The sequence below is a fragment of the Vicugna pacos genome, chromosome X (assembly GCF_048564905.1).
Source record: "Vicugna pacos chromosome X, VicPac4, whole genome shotgun sequence".
NCBI lineage: Eukaryota > Metazoa > Chordata > Mammalia > Artiodactyla > Camelidae > Vicugna > Vicugna pacos.
The window spans coordinates 38,131,434-38,145,503 of NC_133023.1; the positions used below are offsets into that span (position 1 = coordinate 38,131,434).

Below are 14,070 nucleotides of genomic sequence, written 5' to 3' on the forward strand. Positions count from 1 at the left end.
CTGCCTGCCTGCCTGCCTGCCTTCGGAACTACAGCATTGGCTTTACTGGTTCTCAAGCCTTCAGACTGCAGATCTTGGGATTTCTTACCTTCCATAATTGCATGAGCCAACTCCTTATAATCAATCAATCAATCAATCAATCTCTCTTTCCCTCCCCATCTCACCATGTATATACACACAGATATCTATGTCTCCCATTTGTTCTGTTTCTTTGAAGAACCCTGACTAACACAAAACCTTTACCCTAGTTTATCATTATACAACATAAGAACTGTTTTGTTTTGAACCCAATGCTGAAGAAAAATGAACAATGACAATAACAACTCTTAAGGTCTTACCACAAAGCAGGCGCTACGCTAAACATTTTACAATCTCGTTCAGTCCACATAAAAGGCCTAGGTGAGCAGTATGGCCACACCCCCCAAGTTAGAGATGAGAAGTCAGGCCCTGTATAACGGGCTGCTTTCTGCTGCAGTATCACACTTTCCCAAATCTCAGTGGTTGAACCTAAGAGGAGTTTTATCTATTACTCATACACTATGTCCCCTGGGGTTGGCACCAGAGGCCTCTGTTCACATCTGTCACTCAGGGACTCAAGACTGGTGGAGGCTAGCCTCAATGAACAGAGAACAGGGCTGGCAGCCCAGGAGACCTGGTCCCAGGACTTTATCAGCAAGGGTGCTAGCAGGAAACAAAAAACACCCTCAAACTGAGCAACGTGAGAAGCATTTATAAATGGATTATTTACAGAAGTGTGCACAGAGGATGGGAAAGCTACAGGGGAGGCTGAAAACAGGGAGCTTTCATCCTGTCCCTCGGCCCAAAGGGTCCAGGGAAGGAGTGATCACCAGAACCAGGTGCTGTGTGGTGAGGGTCACCCAACAGGAGCTGTGACCTGTGATCAAGGGACACAGTCAGCCCACAGAGACCCTGCCCAGCTACCCTCCTTCCAGTCTCCTACTGGCATGCCCCTGCGTACAAATCCAATGGGAAAGTGGAAGGAAAAGAACCTTTGAAGTCTTGCACACAAGCAGTCTGCCATGCCCCTCCTGAGCAAGATGAGTGCTGACGAGCAGAAGATGATGGGGGCGGGGAGGCGGGGAGCGGATGGACAGGGGATGACAGACTGGGTGAGTGGCTTCTGAAGGCGGGCAGTAAACAGACTGCCCACCCCCCAGCTGGACCCCTACAATCAGCGAGATCAGGGTCACAACAGCTGTTTCCAACTGGACATAGACTGGGAAATTACAATTAACTGACTGAAGCCTGCTAGTACAGGTGTCAAAAAAGCAGTGGGAAAAATTAAAAGAACAGTCGAAAGAGGAAGCAGGCAAAATCAAGAACCTGAATTTGTTCATTCAGCTAACTTTTCCTGAGCACTTCATCTGTGCGCAGAAGAGTACTTAGCACTTACGAACACTTGGTACTAAGCGGTGACTAATGTTTATGTACAAGACAGATCTGACTCAACAGCTGTGGGGCCAACTAACTGGAACAGTCAAGGAAGAATCACTAGGCAGGTGGCGGGTCTGAACTCAGTCTCAAAGGCTAAGCAAAAGACTGACCGCCTGGGTGGTGCGACAGGAGAATTCCCTGTAACACAGATCACAGATTTTGAAAGGTGTGACTAGTCTGCAGGACTCGAGGGGTGTAAAAGTGACAGGATTACAACCAGAGGAATCGCGGCATGATGGTTCTTAGGCAGGAATCCCACTCCTTTTCCCGGGTAGCTGCTCAGAAATGTACTGCGGGCGGAAACATATCTTGTCTCCCGAATTGGGGGTCCACTTAAGCAGCAGTCCACAAAGATGGCGCGTGGCACCCATGACACAAAGCCACAAAATGAAGAGGGCGCCAGGTCACAGAGCAGCCTGCACCACCCCACGCACATGGTGTCCCCTTCGACGGGAAGACCGAAGAGTGGAGCCAAGGAGAGTGTCACCAGGGACAAGGACTCTTACTCTTCCATATCCATCAGTACCACCGCCATGTCCTGATACCAGAGTTGGTGTTTGATGCACCCGGCACAAGAAGTCAACGCAGCCTTCTGGTCCCCTTTAACCCTGCACTGAAGTTTTTTCTTTTATGGCCCAAGTTTCCAAACAACGGATATTTTTTTAGGAAAAGCTGGTTAAAAACACGTCTAATTTACAAAAACAAGTCTACATTTCAGAAAGATTTCCATGAAAAAGCAGTTCATGTTCTGATGTTTAAGGAGTGTAAACTTTCCATTTTCTAAAACTTTCTTTTCTGTAAAACCCTTACTGTCCCGATCTTCAAAGGCCAAATAAAAAAGGGGGTGTCATGGTAATGCCTTCCATTATCTTCTACCGCAGCACAGACACATTAAAGTGAAGTGAACAGTTGCAAAGATAATCTGGAAAAATAAGCTTTTCTAGCCAATTAAATGAAGCAACACTAATAGCTCAGAGAACAGTATCAGTGATCTTTACGTTGCATGAACCTCCCTTGGCTTATGGGCGGTACTAGTGACAAGTCAGAAATAAAGTTACAGAGGAGAACTGTTAGTAATGTATTTTCAGAGAGACTAAACACCTCTCTTAGACTTACGAAGAATCATTTCTCAACACACACACATTTGGAGGTATCACAGACATCATAATATTACAATAATAAAGCTATTTTTCCGAGTGCTCTTTACAAACGTACCTAGGTTAAGTGATGATTTGTTCTTTATTAAAAAAAAAAAACAACAACACAGGGAAAACAGAGAAATCTCTGCCTGAATCAGATGTGGAGAGGGACCGACATAATTAGCAGATGCTACACTCAGGGCTTTACGTGCATTACCTGATGTAATCTTCACAAAAGCCCTAAGAAATAGGTACTGTTCTTCCTACTTTATAAATGAGGAAACGGCCACGCAGGAGATACGGTGTGTCCAGGCCCCCCAGTCAGTGACTGGTGGGGCTAGAACTCAAACTTCCACCTGCAACTCCACAGCCCACATTCTTTTCACAAACCAGGGCGCTCCAACCAGCCAAGTCTTCAGTAGCAACTTACTGAGAGTGCATGTAAGAAAATATGGGGGCCCTGTTTGGGGAAAGCATCTTAGGAACTTGTTTGGAAAACTGGGGACTTTTGAAGAAAGTACGAACCACCCTGACTCCGGACTGCTGTTCTCATGTGCAGATCCTGGCCTTGAGCTGTAGCGCTTCCTGCCTCCAGCCAGCCCTGCGCGCTTCAACTGGCAAGAGCTAATTCTTTAATATCGATCCTGTTGCTACTTTTCTGAATTCAGTGGGGTTTGTATGCTGACAGACTCCTTGGTTTGTCTCCAGTCTGAAGGCAAGGGGAGATTCTCTCAGCAACCAAGGGCCTCTGTTCTGAACAGGTTTTTCCTCAAATTGCAGGGCTTGTCCCTATACTTGTGCTACTAAATGTACACAGGTATAGCCCACCACCTGGATTTTTCCTAACCGTGGAATACATTGTGCAGCATTTAATACATTGAGCCTTTAAAGCTGTCTGTCCATTTATCTTTATTTCAAAAATCTGAACATAGGGCCAGCATATACTTGAGCTCAGTGTTCGATGGTGAAATTTAAATGTGAATAAAATAGTATACCCATGTTTAAAAAAAAAAGAAAAAGAAAATACGAGGATGGGGGGAGGGTGTAGCTCAGTGGTAGAGAGCATGCTTAGTATGCACAGAGTCCTGGGTTCAATCCCCAGTGCCTCCATCATAAACAAACAAACAAACAAACCTAATTACCCCTCCTCCCAAAATTCAAAAATAAAAATAAAATAGTCCAAATCATGGAAGCAGAGAGTGAAATGGTGGTTGCCAGGGGCTAGGGGGAGGAGGAAACAGGAAGATACTGGTCAAAGGGTAATAAAAAGAAAACGGAGAATTAAAAAAAAAAGACAGAAAGAAAATACGAGGGTAAGAGAGGGCAATGGTTTTTGAAATATTGAGGTTTTTCAGAGCCATCAACTTGTCTAGAGCTGTGCAATCCAATGTGGTGGTCACTAGTCACAAGTAGCTATTGAAATTTAAACTATTTAACGCAAAATGAAATTTAAAATTCAGTTCTTCAGTTGCACTACCCCACATTTCAAGTGCTCAAGAGCCACATGTGCCTACTGGCTACCATGAAGTCCTGGGCAGATTATGAGATGTACCTAACACCACAGAAGGTCTACCGGTTAGCACTGCTCCACAGGACCCCCAAGAGGCACAGTGAAGTGAGGGAGCTGGGAATCTTATTATGTTAGAGATCATCACTGCCCAGAATGTTAGAGGGCGTCAGAGACATTGAAAAGACCTTTCCATCTGCACCATGAAGACAGGGAATCAGCCTTTTCTCCATAAATCCTTTCCCTACAATGCACTTGCAATAGCTGGCATTACAGAAAAGAAGAGCTGTAACTCTTCTATGTGAACTGATTTAATTACAGGTTCCAACTTGGAGAGGAGAGCTTTTTGGTTTGTTTGTTTTGGAGCTGCAGGGGAGGAAGGTTACATAATAATTCCACTTTTAAGAACTGGTTCAACTAACACTTGAAAAATACAAGGTAAGAGATTTACAAATAGGAACCACATCACAGTGTGCAGGAACATGACACAAAAGGACTTTACAAATTAAATTACATCCACTGCAGGCGCTGGTGCATATTTCTACTTAGCAGAGGTATTATTTAAACCAAATGATATGTTTCCTGAAAGAAGGCAAAAGCGCAACACTGAGAAAAAAGACAGTCTAAGTGGAAAAAGTGTGAGCAAATTAGACATTCTGAAATGCAAGACAGAAGGGTAATACAGGTGGAAGCAACTCAAGTGCTCGTTGGCAAATGGATAGATAAACAAAATGCGGGATATTCATACAATGGAATGTTATTCAGATTTAAAAGGAAGGAAATTCTGACACATGTTACAAGATAGATGAATCTTGAGGACATTATAATGAAATAATGAAATAAGCCACACACAAAAAGAAAAACACTGTACGATTCCACTTCTACGAGATAGCTACAGTAGTCAAACTCATAGAGATAGAAAATAGCATGGTGGTTGACCGGGACTGAGGGGAGGGGGACATGAGATGCTGTTTAATGGGCATAGATTTTCAATTTTGCAAGATGAAAAAATTCTGGAGATTGATTGCACGACAGTGTGAATATACTTAATATTGCTGAACTATACATCTAAGAATGATTAAGATGGTAACTTTTATGTTATGTGTTTTTTACAATAATAATAATATTAATATTAATAATAATAATAATAAAAAAAGGGAAATGCAGGCCCTTCTTAGAAAAGCCATCTAAGTCTGTTAGACCGCTTCCTGGTCTCTGCCTCCATGGTTCCACGTTGATACTGCAGTCTCCCTAACGTAACGCAAGTTAATGATTGCTCTGAACTTTGTAAGATTTGAATAGTGGAATATCATAACGTGAAGGCCAAATTTGCAAATACCTGGGTCAGTGGCAGAGATAATTGCTCCGAAAAAGAGACAATCCGTGTAGTAAAATTTATCCGAGAGCTGCCCCACGATCTTCATGAGCTTCACCACACCGTACATGAGATTTCTGGAAGAAGGAAAGATAAATTATGCCAGAAGGGGAAAAAAAGAAACTTGCTTGCAAATACGCAAGCAGCGGAATACTAGAATACCATCTCCAAGAGGGGTCTGTGAAAACATCGGGCAGCCGCGGTGCTTGGACGCTCACCAGGAGCATGTGCAAGTAGAATTCTGGCACCAAGCAGTGGTTTGCAGTTAACGTCATCTTGCTGAAACATTGGAACATTCCATCTTTTAAAATTGTGCTTACTTACAAATATAAAGTATAGGCCTCAATTAGCAACAAAGTTAGGCATTTTAAGCAACTGGGTAATAGGGGAGAAGATAAAGAATCCTGTGTAATGTATAATGAATTGTTACAAAATTCCCAGGATTCAAAGACAGTACATTTCAAGTCATGGAAATGAAGGGACAAGATGAAGCTGGAGAGGAGAAAAAAAAAAAAGGATTGGCCACAAAGATCCAACTGGTCAACCTTCTCTGCCAAGAATGATTTCAAAGAAGGGAAAGGAGGCAAAATTCTCTGAACATCCCATTAAAATATCAGCATTACCCACTGGCCCATCTGGCTTCTCACTCTTTGCATGAGCCAGGCAGGCCAGCAGCAGTCCTTATGCCGTACGGAATGTGATACGGCCCGAGAAGGATCACTAAGTTAAATATTTCAACTTGGCCAGAGCACATTTCCAACAGGACAGCTGACAAACTGGGAAGAGTGAGAAGTGTTAAAAGGCCTAGTACGTGTTATTAAGGGTGTGTGGGTGGGTGGGTGTGGGTGTGTGTGTTGGCAGCAGCTGCAGGGATTAGGGGAATAAAAATAACCACAGAATGAAGAGAAATTAAGAAAAGAATCCCATTTACAACAGCACCAAAGAGAATAAAATACTGAGGAATAAATTTCACCAAAACGTTAAATAAACAGCTGCAGAATAGACTCACTGGACCCTACGGCCAACCCCCAAGAATAAGATTCTTGATGGTGGTCAAGACCACGCGACTGCTCATCTTTATCCCCTGGGCGTCTAGAACAGTGGACTGACTAAGCTAGGAGTTCAGGAACGATTTGCAGAATTAAATCCTTTTAAGGATAAACAGCTATGACTTAATGGCAGCCTACTGTGTGCTGAGTATACTTAAACAGTTCTATTTCAAAGCACTAACTCTGTGATACAGTTTTGATTTGCTCTTTGTTGCTTATCAAAGGCTTCTCTCATCTAACTTTTAAATATTCGTTGAAACTAGACCTTTCTCTCCATTTCCTTTCATCATAAGCTTAGACCTGGGCAACAGACTTCTCCCTGGCAGCGTTCTCCCCATCCTGCCTCCCACCGCCGCCAGTACCAGTTGTCCAACTGGTCCCTCTTCCATGGCTCGTCTCTCTTAAAGGACAGAGTCCAAGCCCCTCCTCTTTTTGATGGCATCAGAGCCTCCTGCTTTCATCTCCACCTTTCTGGCTAATTTTTTTTTAACTAACTAAAGTCTGTATTTCATTCCGATTTCCTCAGTTCCTACCTCACATCCCTTTTCTGTTCCAGGATCCCACCCAGGGTCCTGCGTTACATTTATTCATCTCCTCTTGGCTGTGACAGATTCTCCGACTCTGCTTGTTTTTGAAGACCTTGGCAGTTGTGAGCAGGACTGCTTGGGTATTTTGTAGAATGTGGGACTTGTCTGATTTTTTTTTCCCTCATGATTAGACTGAGGTTTCTGGGAGGAAGACATCACATCACAAATGTTGAGGGTACGGAGGATCAACGTGATCTACCATATTTCTGGTGTTAATCCTGCTCACCTGGCTGAGGTAGTGTTTGTCAGGTTTCTCCACGGTGAAGTGACTCTTCTTCCTTTCCATGCTGTCCTCTTTGGAAGGAAGTCACTATGCACCGCCCACAATCAAAAGGGGGGAAGGCTAAGTGTCATCTACTTGAGGGGGAATGGATCTGCATAAATTATTTGGGATTCTTCTGCACAGATTTGTCACTTCTCCGCCATTTATTCCTTCATCCAATCATTTACTTTTATCATTATAGACTCAGAGATACTTGTTTTATACTTTGGGTGATAATCCAAAACAGTGTCATTATTTTTGTTGTCTCTGGCCATTAGGGGAGCTTTCGGGTTGGCTCTGTGTCCTTTTGACATGCTTCACATCCGTTTGTTTGTTTTCTGAGCACTTCCTTACTTCCTGGCACTACAAGATGCTCCATTGTTATCCAGCATATTTGTTGCCCCAACCCTAGAACCAGCCGTTTCTACAAGGGACCCTGGTTCTTTTCGTCAAAGAATGATACTGGAAACCAAGATCTGAGAACTAGGTGACATTTTATTTCATGTTAATTAATCTTAATTTAAGTTTAAATAGCCACATGTTAATTTAAATTTAAATAGCCACATGTGGCTAATAGCTACCACACTGGACAATGTAGCTCTGGATCTTAATTATAATCCTCATAACATCAAAATACTGGACTCTGGTAGTTGCCAGGGGTAGGGGGGTGGGGAAAATGGGAAGATGCTGCTCAAAGGGTACCAACCTTCCGTATAAGATTAATAAGTGTGGGGATCTAATGTACAACGTAGTGATTATAGCTAATGATAACTGTATCATATACTTGAATGTTCCTAACATGTTCTCACCACAGAAAAGAAATGGTAACCATGTGACAGGATGAAGGTGGTAGCTAACACTATGGCGGTAATCATTCTGCAATTTATAAATGTGTCAAATCAACACACTGTAAACCTTAAACTTACATGATGCTATGTGTCAATTCTATTTCAATAAAGCTGGGGGAAAACACTGGACTCTGTGGACCCACGTGGACCTCATCTCTTTGGAAAGTGTAGTGATTTGGTTCTATGGCAAAGAGCCACTTACCCAATAATGAAGCAGGAAACGGCAGTCCCCAAGAAGGCATAAGCCAGTATAGACCCAAGATTTCTGAAAAAGTGTCTCTAAATAAAACAAAGAAGCAGGAATCACACTGTGAATTTTGACAGGGAACATTAGAAACACTACAAGGCTCTAAAAAGTCGAACTTCACTTATGCTTCCATTGTATCAAGTAATAACTGAAGTTACCAGAATAATGCTATTTAGCCTTAGAACATCATGGTTTTAACATATTGTTTGTGTTACCAATCACTGACAAGCAAGCAAGGGCTTAGCAAATTTCAGAAAAAACCTACTCTGGCTGATTATACTGAATTACATTAAGAGTGTGTGTGTGTCTGTGTGTCTGTCTGTGTTGCATGCATGCACAAATGTATGTATAAGTAGACAAATCATTCTCACAGATTTAATCCAAACCATTTTACCCTAGTGACTCAACTAGTCACTTCCAGTTTTGGTGGTACCTTAGAAGAACATTACAGATACAAGTTTGCAACTAATAAAGTAGGAAAGTGCTATCTAAGGAGCCTTCTGCTTAATTCAGCATCAGAAAACAGAGTGTCCTAACTATCTGCTCACGACATCTGAGGCGTCTCCTGATACTCATCTGATTTAATCTTTGGAGTGTAGGAAAGAGGGACAATAGAGAGAGATGTGGAGAAATGAGAAACGGGCAGCTCCATTTAAGACGGGCAAATTTATAAGTGTGTGCACACACACACAGACACACACACGTATATACACAACATATAAATATATATATACATGTTTATATACTTATACCAACAGAAGACCTAGCAATTATTCAGGAAAAGGTGGCAAAGCTGCAATCATCCCAATGCTTCTGCACATTCATTCATTGGTTACCATAAAAAACAACACACACACACACACAAGGATTCACTTCTCATAAATCATTGGGCCTGTGGATATTCTGATGGGGAAAATCTCTGTTCTGGGAACCCGAACCATGATTCTTACCTCTCAAGGCCTAAAGCTGTTCTCATTGGACAATCAGGACTATTTCAACAAAAACAAACAAAATCCCCCAAACGCCCTAATTAAAGAGGAGCTAGTGCTACCTAAAAATTGCACAAGGCAGGTGGGCCCCAGCCTGTGAGCTGAGCAACGTCAGAGAAAGACAGGATCTGGGAAGAACTCAGCCTGCATCAAGCAGCCACCACGAAGTCTGACTGGACAAAAGGCTGTGGGTGGCCCCCGGCCTGCATTCCAGACGGAGGACCTAAGGCCTTGGCTTCAGCCTTCTCCAAAGCCTGCTCCTCTCTGAGACTGTGAAGAAGGTGGCAAGGAATCCCTAGTGCCCCTAAACCACCTGCTCAGAAGCGAATTCTTCAAGAGATTTCCACACCGACCATTACAAATAAAGAAACTGCTTGGACATATTACAAACATATTATGTTTGCCTCCTAAAATCATTGTCCCCGGTCTTTTTTTTTTAATGCTAATGCATTTATCTTCCGATGTTTTGAAAAAATCGATTTCAAAAAAATCAACAATTGTGCGCCTCCTTGCCTTGAAAAGCTCCATCAAGTGCTTAAACCAGCGCAGGCTAGGAGCGGATCAAGGGTAAGACATGAGACCAATGAAACCCATGCCAAGTAGCCAGGAGCAAAACTGGAACCCTGGATGTGCTCGCCCTGGTTACTCAACTTTCTTCTGGGTCACCATTCCTGTGGTTGGTTTGAATATATTAAGTAAATTAATATTCATGATATATTAGCCAAAGCAAAATAATTAGAAACGTAAATCCACCACAAAAATGCATTCATGATCTATTCTCAAATCACACACACACATGCGCATAAATTACCCATCCCCATTCCTATCTGCTGATATGAACTGGAATTCTCCTGTATCTTGAAAAGGTATAACATGCCGCTTATACGTGTATTATTATTACACCTAATACTTAAATATATACTTCATAGTTTACAAAGTACTTTCACATATATTAGCCCATCCAATTCTCACCAACAACCTCATCATGAAGGTGTTCTTTGGACCCTTTTATATGAGAGACATCTAAGGCTCAAAAGTGTGATGTGAGCTGCCCGAAATCACGTCTGGCAAGCTGCAGCACCGGAACTGGAAAGCAGGTCTTCTGAGCCCAGGGCACTGCATTCTCACTGCACAAGATACCCTTCTTGATTCCCACCACATCCCTTTAGGGAAGAAGGACAGGAGGTGTCTAGTGGAATCCTCCATCTTTTGTCCTTTTCCTATTTGGTCATAACAGTTCACAGTCATGTGTGGGTCACATGGCCATGACTGGTTCAGCCTCTGACTTTTCCCTTCTCTTACAGAATGGCAAAAAGAGACAAAAGGAGATGACACAGCCTGGTAAAAAGCCTTCAAGAATACAAGCCTAAAACATAACAGGATGAGAAGGTTTGCTTTCAGTGAAAATCCAGCCCGATTCTTAGTTGTGCCATTCTAAGCCTTACATTCCTACTCCATGGGAAACCCATCATCTCCCATTCCCTGGACAAATTTTAACACGGTTGTGTGTGTGTATGTGTGTGTGTGTGTGTTTGCTTGGGGAAATTCACAAAACATGAAGGCTTCTATAGGTGAATTCGTTCCCTGCCAATGCCCTGGAAGCGAACTGTCAGCTGTAGCACAAAAGTCAAAGCTAATTCCAATGGTACTTTTTTCAAGTTAGAAAAAGAAGGTCCAGTGGGGGAGGGTATAGCTGAGCGGCAGAGTGCCTGCCTACCATGCACAATGTCCTGGGTTCAATTCCTAGTACCTCCATTAATTATTAATTAGTTAAATAAAACCTAATTACCTCTCCCATATCCCCCCCCCAATGTATACAGTGCTGTATGTCAATTATATCTCAATAAAACTGGAAGGAAAAAAAATTTTTTTAAGAAATTCTTAAGAAAAGAAGAAGACAAAGAAGGTCCATGTCTGAATGACAAGTACATGCACATAGGTCAAAGAGTGTGAATATATCTGTTTACATCCCAGTAGGTAAATGGTGAAACATTTATTACACATTCAGCTGGAAACAGATTTAATCAGAGATAGCAACCACAGAAGAACCAACTATTTTGGTACCATATTAAAAACAAAAGAGACTAAACTAATAATAGCCAATAATAACCTTAAGGACTAGCATTTCAAAAACAACTTAAATTCATAACTGGCAAAGCCTGTTATTTGTTTTTCTTCGGAGAAAGTGAATCTGACAAAGGGAAGGCTCTGCAAACAGTAAGGTGTTTTTCAGCCATCACAGTGGCTTTCAGGACCAACGATTTGGTTTCACTTTAAAGCAACCCTGACCTTGATTATACATTAAGATTAGTTGGTTAAAATACCAAATTTTTCCTCACCCATTTGATCTGAAGAGCAGTCCCCAAATTCTTCATTTAGAGAAAGAATAATATTATTTATACCCATAAAATCATCTCCTACTTGTTACACGTCAATTGCTGACATATGGATTTGGATTACTTTGGCAACCCCATAAATTAGTCAGAAAAAGGATCCTTTTTTTTTTGGTACAGAAAACCTAAGTCTGGAGGGAATATATATAACACAGAGGACCAACCCTAAGCCCTCCAGTCAGATAGACAAGTCATAATCTTGACTCAGCCCTGTACCCCCTACGTAACCTCACACGTGTCACTTCATCATTGTGAGTTCAGCTTCAACAGCAGTGAAACACAGGGCATTCTATACACGTCTGTGAGTGCACAAATGTGTGTTGGGCTGGTGTGCAGCAACACAGCCTCCTGCGCCTCAAGCATCCACTGTGGGTAAGAGGACTTCAGTTCCATCCTTCCCTCGAAGGTGATGCGGTAAGGAGGGGCCATTTGATCTCTGAAGGGGGAGACTGGCCTGACCTTGACTTGTAGCCTTGATCCTCCTGTGAAAAGTGGGGGGGGGGTTGCTCTTACTCCTACAGCCTCCAGGTTATGAGCAAAAGAGACAGTTCTAGCAATTTCTAGGATCTCTCCATTTCCACCTCTCTACCTGTGATGGTGACCCACCTGGTGGCTAAAGGGCATCCATCTTCAACTCATGATGTACGTAGTAAGTAGCCCCATTACCAAGGGCTAAACTACATCCTCCAGCATGTGTTACCAGGGACTCCAGGTCATAAATTCATCATTCAATCGCCAGTTAGCTCCTTGTGTCTGTTTATAAATGAGTTGGAAACCTGAGAAGAAGGGGTGTGAGCTACCCACCACCCTCACATTCGTACAGAGTTTCTGTGATGATTAGAAATAATGTATGTAAAAACAGAAATAAAGGATATGTGCAAAGCTCCTAACACATACCAGATCCTTCATAAGTAACTATATTTACGTTGGCTGGAAATAGCTTAAAAACCTGAAAATGGCCGTTGTTTTGACAGAAGAACCAGACTCATGGACAGGCACCCTCTCATAAAGTGAGTTGGGACTGTTCCCTCCTCTATGTTCTGAAAGATTTTGTGTAGGACTGGTATTCCTTCCTTAAATGCTACGTAGAATTCACCAGTGAAGTTTTCTGGGCTTGTATAAAGGTTTTTAACTATCAACTCAATTTATTTCATTAACAGAGAGCTGTTCAGGTTTTCCATCTCTTCTCCAGTCACTTTTGGTAATTTGTACTTTTCAAGAAATTTGCCCATTTCACCTGGGTCGTCAAGTTTACTGGCACAAAGTTGTTCATATTATTCTCTTATTGTCCTTTTAATGTATGAAGGGTCTATAGTGATGTCCCCTCTTTCATCCATGATAAAGTAATTTGTTTCTTTCCTTTTTTTTTTTTTTTTTGGCTTCATCGATCTATTCAGAGGTTTACCAACTTGGAAGATATTCTCCACTTCCTAAAAGAGTGTTGTTGAGTTTTATTGGCAACCAAGATCTCTCTTCTCTAGGCTCACTGAAAAGGTTTCTTTTAGTCCCCACTCAGAAAGACAGCTAAAACAAGTTCCTCGGCTATTACCTGAAAGAGGCCTTTGTGGAAGCTAAATTTTCACAGAACGTTCCCACAATGGGGGAGGAAGGGAACCACTCACGCTATGTGTAAAGGTATTTGGTATTTTGAGTAACGAGAGGCTTAGGTCCAACCATGCTACTGAACACAATGACCCTCTCTCAATAATAAGGATAGATTGTTTTAAACTTTCTATTTTAGAGTAATTATAGATTCACAGAAGTTATAAAAAAAATAATACAGAGAGGTCCCGTGTACCTTGACACGTTTCCTCCCCTGGTTCTATCTTGCATAACTGTAGTACAATATCAAAACCAGGAAACTGTCACAGGCAACCATGTGTGTGCAGACTTCTATGTCATCTGATCACATGTGTAGATTCTTGTAACCACCACTGCAATCAAGATACAGAACTGTTCCACTGCCACGAAGATCTCCCTCATGCTACCCGCTTTATAGGCACACCCACCCGCCTCTCATCCCCACCCTCCTTAACCTCTGGCAAACCACTAATTTGTTCTCCATCCCTATAATTTTGTCATTTCTAGAATGCTATATAAGTGAAATCACATAGTATGTGGTCTTTTGAGATTGGATTTTTTTTTTCCACTCAGCATAATGCCTTTGAGCTCCATCCAGGCTGTTCTGTGTATCAGCAGTCTGTTCTATCTTATTGCTG

General features: G+C 42.1%; 1 protein-coding gene across 2 annotated transcripts in view; it reads right to left on the reverse strand.

Moving 5' to 3' along the window:
- SLC9A7 (solute carrier family 9 member A7) overlaps positions 1-14,070 on the reverse strand; it is a 119,189-nt gene that overhangs the window by 45,346 nt on the left and 59,773 nt on the right. For both annotated transcript variants that reach the window (XM_015247235.3, XM_015247234.3), the window contains exons 4-5: positions 8,425-8,501; positions 5,441-5,553 (exon numbers count right to left, since the gene is read on the reverse strand). In XM_015247235.3, coding sequence (XP_015102721.2) covers positions 5,441-5,553; positions 8,425-8,501 — 190 coding nt within the window. The remainder of the gene's footprint in view (positions 1-5,440; positions 5,554-8,424; positions 8,502-14,070) is intronic.